This window comes from Oncorhynchus masou, chromosome 23 (assembly GCF_036934945.1).
Source record: "Oncorhynchus masou masou isolate Uvic2021 chromosome 23, UVic_Omas_1.1, whole genome shotgun sequence".
Lineage (NCBI taxonomy): Eukaryota > Metazoa > Chordata > Actinopteri > Salmoniformes > Salmonidae > Oncorhynchus > Oncorhynchus masou.
The window spans coordinates 11405099-11417598 of record NC_088234.1 but is presented as its reverse complement, the minus strand read 5'-3'; the positions used below and the strand labels follow the sequence as shown (position 1 = coordinate 11417598).

Below are 12500 nucleotides of genomic sequence, written 5' to 3'. Positions count from 1 at the left end.
AAGTCTCTGAATGTCCTTGAGTGGCCCAGCCAGAAGCGGGACTTTAACCCGATTGAACATGTCTTCAGAGACCTGGAAATAGCTGTGCAGCGACGCTCCCCATCCAACCTGACAGAGCTTGAGATGATCTGCAGAGAAGAATGGGAGAAACTCCCCAAATACAGGTGTGCCAAGCTTGTAGCATCTTACCCAAGAAGACGTGAGGCTGTAATCGATGCCAAAGGTATTTCAACAAAATACTGAGTAAAGGTTCTTATGTAAAAGTAATATTTCAGTTTTATATTTGTAATACATTTGCAAACATTTCTAAAAAACCGTTTTTGAATTGTCATTATGGGGTATTGTGTGTAGCTTGATGAGGATAAAAATTGATTTTAGAATAAGGCTCTAACAGGTCTGAATACTTTCAGAATGTACTGTACCTACAGGGAACACAGAGATATTTACAGGGAACACAGAGATATTTACAGGGAACACAGAGATATTTAATTAAGGAATATCAGATTTGTTTTATTTGAGGCAAATAGGTGGATCTACACAACAGAATGATTAGAATCTCAACTTTTGAGGAAAAACAACATAAGGATTTGGGTTATAACTAAGAGAACTACATTACCCACCCCATCCTCATCCTCCATGATGTCATTTCCTATGGAGGCCAGCGTGGTCCATTTACAGGTGTTGGTGGAGCGCACCGCACAGCGCTTATGGGCCTTGAACTTACACACTGGTGTGAGAGAGAATAGTATCTGTTTAAAGATCGACAAACAAGTCTAACAAAACAGTAAAAAGATGCCCCAATGTCTGTAAAGATGCCCCAATGACTGTAAAGATGCCCCAATGACAGTAAAGATGCCCCAATGACTGTAAAGATGCCCCAATGACTGTAAAGATGCCCCAATGACTGTAAAGATGCCCCAATGACTGTAAAGATGCCCCAATGACTGTAAAGATGCCCCAATGACTGTAAAGATGCCCCAATGTCTGTAAAGATGCCACAATGACTGTAAAGATGCCCCAATGACTGTAAAGATGCCCCAATGACTGTAAAGATGCCCCAATGACTGTAAAGATGCCCCAATGACTGTAAAGATGCCCCAATGACTGTAAAGATGCCCCAATGACTGTAAAGATGCCCCAATGACTGTAAAGATGCCCCAATGACTGTAAAGATGCCCCAATGACTGTAAAGATGCCCCAATGACTGTAAAGATGCCCCAATGACTGTAAAGATGCCCCAATGACTGTAAAGATGCCCCAATGACTGTAAAGATGCCCCAATGACTGTAAAGATGCCCACAATGACTGTAAAGATGCCCCAATGTCTGTAAAGATGCCCCAATGACTGTAAAGATGCCCCAATGACTGTAAAGATGCCCCAATGACTGTAAAGATGCCCCAATGACTGTAAAGATGCCCCAATGACTGTAAAGATGCCCCAATGACTGTAAAGATGCCCCAATGACTGTAAAGATGCCCCAATGACTGTAAAGATGCCCCAATGACTGTAAAGATGCCCCAATGACTGTAAAGATGCCACAATGACTGTAAAGATGCCCCAATGTCTGTAAAGATGCCCCAATGACTGTAAAGATGCCCCAATGACTGTAAAGATGCCCCAATGACTGTAAAGATGCCACAATGACTGTAAAGATGCCCCAATGACTGTAAAGATGCCCCAATGACTGTAAAGATGCCCCAATGACTGTAAAGATGCCCCAATGACTGTAAAGATGCCCCAATGACTGTAAAGATGCCCCAATGACTGTAAAGATGCCCCAATGTCTGTAAAGATGCCCCAATGACTGTAAAGATGCCCCAATGACTGTAAAGATGCCCCAATGACTGTAAAGATGCCCCAATGACTGTAAAGATGCCCCAATGACTGTAAAGATGCCCCAATGACAGTAAAGATGCCCCAATGACAGTAAAGATGCCCCAATGACAGTAAAGATGCCCCAATGACAGTAAAGATGCCCCAATGACAGTAAAGATGCCCCAATGACAGTAAAGATGCCCCAATGACTGTAAAGATGCCCCAATGACTGTAAAGATGCCCCAATGACTGTAAAGATGCCCCAATGACTGTAAAGATGCCCCAATGACTGTAAAGATGCCACAATGACTGTAAAGATGCCCCAATGACTGTAAAGATGCCCCAATGTCTGTAAAGATGCCCCAATGACTGTAAAGATGCCCCAATGTCTGTAAAGATGCCCCAATGACTGTAAAGATGCCCCAACATCTGTAAAGATGCCCCAACGACTGTAAAGATGTCACAATGACTGTAAAGATGCCCCAATGACTGTAAGGATGTCACAATGACTGTAAAGATGCCCCAATGTCTGTAAAGATGCCCCAATGACTGTAAAGATGCCCCAACATCTGTAAAGATGCCCCAATGACTGTAAAGATGCCACAATGACTGTAAAGATGCCAAGATGCCCCAATGTCTGTAAAGATGCCCCAATGTCTGTAAAGATGCCCCAATGTCTGTAAAGATGCCCCAATGACTGTAAAGATGCCCCAATGACTGTAAAGATGCCACAATGACTGTAAAGATGCCACAATGACTGTACAGATGCCACAATGACTGTACAGATGCCACAATGACTGTACAGATGCCACAATGACTGTACAGATGCCACAATGACTGTAAAGATGCCCCAATGACTGTAAAGATGCCCCAATGACTGTAAAGATGCCCCAATGACTTTAAAGATGCCCCAATGTCTGTAAAGATGCCCCAATGACTGTAAAGATGCCCCAATGACTGTAAAGATGCCCCAATGACTGTAAAGATGCCACAATGACTGTAAAGATGCCACAATGACTGTAAAGATGTCCCAATGACTGTAAAGATGCCACAATGACTGTAAAGATGCCACAATGACTGTAAAGATGCCCCAATGACTGTAAAGATGCCACAATGACTGTAAAGATGCCCCAATGACTGTAAAGATGCCACAATGACTGTAAAGATGCCACAATGACTGTAAAGATGCCCCAATGACTGTAAAGATGCCCCAATGACTGTAAAGATGCCCCAATGACTGTAAAGATGCCCCAATGACTGTAAAGATGCCCCAATGACTGTAAAGATGCCACAATGACTGTAAAGATGCCACAATGACTGTAAAGATGCCCCAATGACTGTAAAGATGCCACAATGACTGTAAAGATGCCACAATGACTGTAAAGATGCCCCAATGACTGTAAAGATGCCACAATGACTGTAAAGATGCCCCAATGACTGTAAAGATGCCACAATGACTGTAAAGATGCCCCAATGACTGTAAAGATGCCCCAATGACTGTAAAGATGCCCCAATGACTGTAAAGATGCCCCAATGACTGTAAAGATGCCCCAATGACTGTAAAGATGCCCCAATGACTGTAAAGATGCCCCAATGACTGTAAAGATGCCCCAATGACTGTAAAGATGCCCCAATGTCTGTAAAGATGCCCCAATGACTGTAAAGATGCCCCAATGTCTGTAAAGATGCCCCAATGACTGTAAAGATGCCCCAACATCTGTAAAGATGCCCCAATGACTGTAAAGATGTCACAATGACTGTAAAGATGCCCCAATGACTGTAAAGATGCCCCAATGTCTGTAAAGATGCCCCAATGACTGTAAAGATGCCCCAATGACTGTAAAGATGCCCCAATGACTGTAAAGATGCCACAATGACTGTAAAGATGCCCCAATGACTGTAAAGATGCCCCAATGACTGTAAAGATGCCCCAATGACTGTAAAGATGCCCCAATGACTGTAAAGATGTCACAATGACTGTAAAGATGCCCCAATGACTGTAAAGATGCCACAATGACTGTAAAGATGCCCCAATGACTGTAAAGATGCCCCAATGACTGTAAAGATGCCCCAATGACTGTAAAGATGCCCCAATGACTGTAAAGATGCCCCAATGACTGTAAAGATGCCCCAATGACTGTAAAGATGCCCCAATGACTGTAAAGATGCCCCAATGACTGTAAAGATGCCCCAATGACTGTAAAGATGCCCCAATGACTGTAAAGATGCCCCAATGACTGTAAAGATGCCCCAATGTCTGTAAAGATGCCCCAATGACTGTAAAGATGCCCCAATGACTGTAAAGATGCCCCAACGACTGTAAAGATGTCACAATGACTGTAAAGATGCCCCAATGACTGTAAAGATGCCCCAATGACAGTAAAGATGCCCCAATGACAGTAAAGATGCCCCAATGACTGTAAAGATGCCCCAATGACAGTAAAGATGCCCCAATGACAGTAAAGATGCCCCAATGACAGTAAAGATGCCCCAATGACTGTAAAGATGCCCCAATGACTGTAAAGATGCCCCAATGACTGTAAAGATGCCACAATGACTGTAAAGATGCCCCAATGACTGTAAAGATGCCCCAATGTCTGTAAAGATGCCCCAATGACTGTAAAGATGCCCCAATGTCTGTAAAGATGCCCCAATGACTGTAAAGATGCCCCAACATCTGTAAAGATGCCCCAATGACTGTAAAGATGTCACAATGACTGTAAAGATGCCCCAATGACTGTAAGGATGCCCCAATGACTGTAAAGATGCCACAATGACTGTAAAGATGCCAAGATGCCCCAATGTCTGTAAAGATGCCCCAATGTCTGTAAAGATGCCCCAATGACTGTAAAGATGCCCCAATGACTGTAAAGATGCCCCAATGACTGTAAAGATGCCACAATGACTGTAAAGATGCCACAATGACTGTACAGATGCCACAATGACTGTACAGATGCCACAATGACTGTACAGATGCCACAATGACTGTACAGATGCCACAATGACTGTAAAGATGCCCCAATGACTGTAAAGATGCCCCAATGACTGTAAAGATGCCCCAATGACTTTAAAGATGCCCCAATGACTGTAAAGATGCCCCAATGACTGTAAAGATGCCACAATGACTGTAAAGATGCCACAATGACTGTAAAGATGCCCCAATGACTGTAAAGATGCCACAATGACTGTAAAGATGCCCCAATGACTGTAAAGATGCCCCAATGACTGTAAAGATGCCCCAATGACTGTAAAGATGCCCCAATGACTGTAAAGATGCCCCAATGACTGTAAAGATGCCACAATGACTGTAAATATGCCCCAATGACTGTAAAGATGCCCCAATGTCTGTAAAGATGCCCCAATGACTGTAAAGATGCCCCAATGACTGTAAAGATGCCCCAATGACTGTAAAGATGCCCCAATGACTGTAAAGATGCCCCAATGACTGTAAAGATGCCCCAATGACTGTAAAGATGCCACAATGACTGTAAAGATGCCACAATGACTGTAAAGATGCCCCAATGACTGTAAAGATGCCACAATGACTGTAAAGATGCCCCAATGACTGTAAAGATGCCCCAATGACTGTAAAGATGCCCCAATGACTGTAAAGATGCCCCAATGACTGTAAAGATGCCCCAATGACTGTAAAGATGCCACAATGACTGTAAATATGCCCCAATGACTGTAAAGATGCCCCAATGTCTGTAAAGATGCCCCAATGACTGTAAAGATGCCCCAATGACTGTAAAGATGCCCCAATGACTGTAAAGATGCCACAATGACTGTAAAGATGCCACAATGACTGTAAAGATGCCCCAATGACTGTAAAGATGCCCCAATGACTGTAAAGATGCCCCAATGACTGTAAAGATGCCCCAATGACTGTAAAGATGCCCCAATGACTGTAAAGATGCCACAATGACTGTAAAGATGCCACAATGTCTGTAAAGATGCCCCAATGACTGTAAAGATGCCACAATGTCTGTAAAGATGCCCCAATGACTGTAAAGATGCCCCAATGACTGTAAAGATGCCCCAATGACTGTAAAGATGCCACAATGTCTGTAAAGATGCCCCAATGACTGTAAAGATGCCCCAATGTCTGTAAAGATGCCCCAATGACTGTAAAGATGCCACAATGTCTGTAAAGATGCCCCAATGACTGTAAAGATGCACATGGAAACATCAAGAGGAGCTTTAACCTTATCCATTGCGTCTGTGAACGTAAAGTCGCGTGTGTGGGGAGGGGGTGTGTACCTTCACAGGACAGTCCGTGTGAGGTGACTCCGGAGAGGGCCTCTCTGCAGACGTTACAGAAGGTGGGTCTGGCGTGGGAACAGGCATACCAGTTATGCATCCCAGAGAAATGTTCCATATTAAATAGACTGGTCTAGAGAGAGAGACAGAGAGACAGAGAGACGAGAGACAGAGAGAGGAGAGACAGAGAAGAGAGACAGAGAAGAGAGACAGAGAGAGAGGAGAGAGAGAGATACAGAGAGAGAGATACAGAGAGAGAGATACAGAGAGAGGAGAGAGAGAGAAGAGAGAGGAGAGAGAGAGAAGAGAGAGAGAGAGGAGAGAGAGACAGAGAGAGAGACAGAGAGAGAGACAGAGAGACAGAGAGAGAGACAGAGAGAGAGACAGAGAGACAGAGAGACAGAGAGAGAGAGAGAGACAGAGAGAGAGAGAGACAGAGAGAGAGAGAGAGAGAGAGAGAGACAGAGAGAGAGAGAGACAGAGAGAGAGAGACAGAGAGAGAGAGACAGAGAGAGAGAGAGAGACAGAGAGAGAGACAGAGAGAGAGAGAGAGAGAGAGAGAGAGAGAGAGAGAGAGAGACAGACAGAGAGAGAGACAGAGAGAGAGAGAGACAGAGAGAGAGACTTTAGTGTCCTCAGACAATAATACATTGTTTTTTAATGTAATTGTTTTACCCCATTTTGTGGTATCCAATTGGTAGTTACAGTCTTGTCCCACCATGGTATCCAATTGGTAGTTACAGTCTTGTCCCACCATGGTATCCAATTGGTAGTTACAGTCTTGTCCCACCATGGTATCCAATTGGTAGTTACAGTCTTGTCCCACCATGGTATCCAATTGGTAGTTACAGTCTTGTCCCACCATGGTATCCAATTGGTAGTTACAGTCTTGTCTCATCGCTGCAACTCCCGTACGCTCAGGAGAGGCGAAGGTCCAGAGCCCTGCGTCATCCGAAAAACTGCTTCTTGACACAATGCCCGCTTAACCCCGAAGGAAACCCGAGGGAAACACTTTGCACCTGGCGACCGTGTCAGCGTGCACTACACCCGGCCCACCACAGAAGTTGCTAGTGCACCATGGGACAAGGAAATCCCTGCCAGCCAAACCCTCCACTAACTCGGGCAACTCTGGGCCAATTGTGCGCCGCCCCATGGGTCTCCCAGTCTATAGTTGCACAGCTAACACTGCGATGGAGTGCCGAGACCACTGAGCCGCTCGGGAGGCCCGGAAAATACACTGTTACCATCAATGTTAAATAAACATCATACCTAAGATGTCCCTTTTAGAAGGATGGGAGGCCAACAGGTGAAAAGAGAGAATCAATGAAAGGATGGCGAGGATAGAGGGATAGAGAAGATGGAGGGAGGAATAGAGAGGATAGAGGGATAGAGAAGATGGAGGGAGGAATAGAGAGGATAGAGGGATAGAGAAGATGGAGGGAGGAATAGAGAGGATGGAGGGATAGAGAGAAGATGGAGGGAGGAATAGAGAGGATAGAGGGATAGAGAAGATGGAGGGAGGAATAGAGAGGATAGAGGGATAGAGAAGATGGAGGGAGGAATAGAGAGGATGGAGGGAAAGAGAAGATGGAGGGAGGAATAGAGAGGATGGAGGGAAAGAGGGATAAAAGGCTGGACAGATAGAGAGGATGGAGGCATAGAGGATGGAGGGTAGAGAGATGGAGGGATAGAGGGATAGAGGGGAGGAGGGACAGAGGGGAGGAGGGACAGAGGGATGGGGGATAGAGGGACAGAGGGATGGGGGATAGAGGGACAGAGGGATGGGGGGATAGAGGGGAGGAGGGACGGAGGGATGGGGGGGATAGAGGGGAGGAGGGACAGATGGAAGGAGGGAAGGGGGATAGAGGGGAGGAGGGACAGAGGGACGGGGGGGGGGATAGAGGGGAGGAGGGACAGAGGGACGGGGGGGATAGAGGGGAGGAGGGATAGAGGGGATGGGGGATAGAGGGACAGAGGGATGGGGGATAGAGGGGAGGAGGGACAGAGGGATGGGGGACAGAGGGGAGGAGGGACAGAGGGATAGAGGGATGGGGGATAGAGGGGAGGAGGGACAGAGGGATGGGGGATAGAGGGGAGGAGGGACAGAGGGATGGGGGGATAGAGGGGAGGAGGGACAGAGGGATGGGGGGATAGAGGGGAGGAGGGACAGAGGGATGGAGGGATAGAGGGGAGGACGGATAGAGGATGGAGGGTAGAGAGATGGAGGGATGGAGGGATAGAGAGGATGGAGGTTAGACAAGTTTACCTCGTAAGTCTCCCATTTCTGTACAGACTTCAGAGCACCAATCCAATCCTCCATCTCCTTCCTGCTTTCTGCACATAGCATCAGCTTCCTGAATGGAGTGATCACCTGGAAAGAGAGAGAGAGAGAGAGAGAGTCAAAAAGAGAGTTAATAAAGCCCCTTGAATTGAGAGTGAATAACTACCGTGGGATATGCGTCAACAGCAACCTTGGGAAAATCCTCTGCATTATCATTAACAGCAGACTCGTACATTTCCTCAGTGAAAACAATGTACTGAGCAAATGTCGAATTGTCTTTTTACCAAATGACTCTACGACAGACCACGTATTCACCCTGCACATCCTAATTGACAAACAAACAAACCAAAACAAAGGCAAAGGGCAATAGAACAGTCTGCAGCACCCGGCCTCACCCTACTAGAATCTGAAGTCAAATGTCTGCTGTTTGCTGATAATCTGGTGCTTCTGTCCTCAACCAAGGAAGGCCTACAGCAGCACCTAGATCTTCTGCACAGATTCTGTCAGACCTGAACCCTGACAGTAAATCTCAGTAAAACCAAAATAATGTGAACGGTAGAGGAAGTAGTGTGTCGTCATGGTTACCGTAAAGCTGTTGTTGATGTTCTTGGTGCTGGTCTCGGCCACGCTGGCGTCTGATAGGTCCACCTCGTCAAATATCAGAGACTTGGGGAAAAAAAAAAGTCATCATTTTGTAATAAAAAGTTCACGTCAAAGCCAATGTAATGAAGGGGGAAGTAATACAAACACATTTACATTTCAGTCATTGAGCAGACACTTATCCAGAGCAACTTAGTCAGGGAATTCAATTAAGGTAAAAACAACCACATATCACAGCCACTACAAGTAAAAACCTTCTTCAAAAATATGGGTCACCTTTGAGTCTTTGGCATAGTAAAGTGTCCTTCCTCTCAATTTGAAGAACCTCCTTTTCCATCTCTGGAATGAGCTAGTCTGTTTCAATAGGATCCCCTCCTTCACACTTTTCTATGGAGAGAAAGAAAGAGAGAGAGAAAGAGAGAAAGAAAGAGAGAAAGAAAGAGAGAGAAAGAGAGAAAGAGAGAAAGAAAGAAAAGAGAGAAAGAAAGAAAGAAAGAAAGAAAGAAAGAGAGAGAGAGAAAGAAAGAAAGAAAGAAAGAGAGAGAAAGAAAAACAGAGAAAGAAAGAGAGAAAGAAAGACAGAGAAAGAAAGAGAGAGAAAGAAAGAGAGACAGAGACAGAGAGACAGAGAAAGAAAGAAAGAGAGAGAGAGAGAGAGAGAGAGAGGGAGAGAGAGGGTTGAGTTAGGGCTCGGAGGATGTGTGTGGGGGTGGAGGTGCATGCTTGCGTGTTAGCGAGAGAGGGTGTGTGTGGGGGTGAGATTATGTCATAGAAGATACTGTATAAATCAGGAAACATGTGGCAACTATTCAAATAATTTAATTCAGTTACATTTAGCTCCACCAAGATATTTATATGGGTACATGATGCCCTGTTCTCCTCTGTTGATATGACAACACCACTTCCAGAAATCTATATAACCTCCTATGAGAGGACAGATTGATGTGTTTGGGATTTTTATATCTTTGTCTAAGAACACGTGAGATAACATTGAAATCGGGTATTACCAGTTAGTTCAGGTTAGTACTGGTATGTGCTGCCTTAAAAAGAGAGAGCAGGAGCATGTCCTGTCAGGACGCTCCACAACCAGGACGTCCCGTGGTCATTCTTGAACAAAAAGTGTGATAATTCTGCGACTTGCAGAATCCTTCCAAGATTGAACCCACCAGAGAGGGACTGTCATGACTGACCACGAGGATCGAAATAGGTCAGAATAGGTTTGCAATGACTAACTTAAAATCAGACCCCCTTTCACTCATAGAGAGGGGGGAAAGAATGAACTAGCGGGGATTAAGAACTCACGTCCTGTTGTAAATCAAGGGAGAAGACACAAGTCTGTGCTCTCAACATTCTCTAAAGGAACGTTGTTTGTCTCAACAGACCTTTTTACCGCTGAAAGTCAACACGTTCAAAAGTGAATACTGGAACAATATTTTGAACGTAGAACGTGGTGAATGGTCCGAGGTCTGTAGAACACTAATGTAATTTTGTTTGCTATTTTGTGATGTCATTAAAAATGTTCTAAAGGTTGCTGTAACTTGGAAAGTCAACAAACTACAGAGCTGGAGGAGCCACACTATGGAAGAGAACGATGTGATTTGTTAACTTCTTACGGCTGAAATCCCGCTAACGGGATCGACATGACAACAGCCAGCTGAAGTGCAGGGCGCCAAATTCAAACAACAGAAACCTCATAATTAAAATTCCTCAAACATACAAGTATTTTACACCATTTTAAAAGACAAACTTGTTGTTTATCCCACCACAGAGTCCGATTTCAAAAAGACTTTACGACGAAAGCACACCAAACGATTATGTTAGGTCAGCAACAAGTCTTAGAAAAACACAGCCATTTTTCCAGCCAAAGAGAGGAGTCACAAAAAGCAGAAAGATATCAAATTAATCACTAACCTTTGATGATCTTCATCAGATGACACTCATAGGACTTCATGTTACACAATAAATGTATGTTTTGTTCAATAAAGTTCATATTTATATCCAAAAATCTCAGTTTACATTGGCGCGTTGTTCAGTAATGTTTTGCTTCCAAAACATCCGGTGATTTTGCAGAGAGCCACATCAATTTACAAAAACACTCATCACAAATGTTGATGAAAATACAAGTGTTATACATGGAATTATAATAATGCTGAACACATACAAACTGACAGTGTTGGCAGCGCAACTGTGTGTGTGTGTGTGTGTGTGTGTGTGCGACTTCCCCGGTGCACAAGGTGAAAACGGACTCATATGTTTCACAGCTCTGCTCACACCTTCAGTGTTTGTATGTGCGTACGTGTGTGTGTTCAAAGCTGGGCACAGAGATTCTGCTGGGTACAAAGGGTAGTTACGTCAGACACACACACACACACACACACACACTTGAAGTCGGAAGTTTAAATACACCTTAGCCAAATACATTTAAACTCAGTTTGTCACAATTCCTGACATTTAATCAGAGTAAAAATTCCCTGTCTTAGGTCAGTTAGGATCACCACTTTATTTTAAGAATGTGAAATGTCAGAATAATAGTAGAGAGAATGATTTATTTCAGCTTTTATTTCTTTCATGGGTCAGACGTTTACATCCACTCAATTAGTATTTGGTAGCATTGCCTTTAAATTGTTTAACTTGGGTCAAACATTTGGGGTAGCCTTCCACAAGCTTCCCACAATAAGTTGGGTGAATTTTGGCCTATTCCTCCTGACAGAGCTGGTGTAACTGAGTAAGGTTGTAGGCCTCCTTGCTCGCACAAGCTTTTTCAGTTCTGCCCACAAACGTTCTATAGATTGAGGTTAGGGCTTTGGGATGTCCACTCCAATACCTTGACTTTGTTGTCCTTAAGCCATTTTGCCACAACTTTGGAAGTATGCTTGGGGTCATTGTCCTTTTGGAAGACCCATTTGCGACCAAGCTTTAACTTCCTGACTGATGTCTTAAGATGTTGCTTCAATATATTCACATAATTTTCCATCCTTATGATGCCATTTATTTTGTGAAGTGCACCAGTCCCTCCTGCAGCAAAGCACCCCCACAACATGATGCTGCCACCCCCGTGCATCACGGTTGGGATGGTATTCTTCGGCTTGCAAGCCTCCCCCTTTTTCCTCCAAACATAACAATGGTCATTATGGCCAAACAGTTCTATTTCTGTTTCATCAGACCAGAGGACATTTCTCCAAAAAGTACGATCTTTGTCCCCATGTGCAGTTGCAAACCGTAGTCTGGCTTTTTTATGGTGGTTTTGGAGCAGTTGCTTCTTCCTTGCTGAGCGGCCTTTCAGGTTATGTCGATATAAGACTCGTTTTACTGTGGCTATAGATACTTCTGTACCTGTTTCCTCCAGCTTCTTCACAAGGTCCTTTGCTGCTGTTCTGGGATTGATTTGCACTTTTCGCACCAAAGTAAGTTAATCTCTAGGAGACAGAACGCGTCTCCTTCCTGAGCGGTATGACAGCTGCGTGGTCCCATGGTGTTTATACTTGCGTACTATTGTTTGTACAGATGAACATGGTACCTTCAGGCATTTGGAAATGGCTCCCA

General features: G+C 44.5%; 1 protein-coding gene across 6 annotated transcripts in view; it reads right to left on the bottom strand.

Moving 5' to 3' along the window:
- The window catches only part of LOC135510301 (diacylglycerol kinase delta-like), an 85049-nt gene that overhangs the window by 33566 nt on the left and 38983 nt on the right, over window positions 1-12500 (bottom strand). For 5 of the 6 annotated variants that reach the window (XM_064931113.1, XM_064931114.1, XM_064931115.1 and 2 more), the window contains 5 exons: window positions 9234-9344; window positions 8943-9023; window positions 8343-8447; window positions 6077-6209; window positions 621-727 (listed from right to left, as the gene is read on the bottom strand). In XM_064931113.1, the coding sequence (XP_064787185.1) occupies window positions 621-727; window positions 6077-6209; window positions 8343-8447; window positions 8943-9023; window positions 9234-9344 (537 nt within the window). Of the gene's footprint in view, window positions 1-620; window positions 728-6076; window positions 6210-6751; window positions 6797-8342; window positions 8448-8942; window positions 9024-9233; window positions 9345-12500 lie in introns of those variants that run through there. The other variant, XM_064931117.1, reaches the window with a different exon arrangement.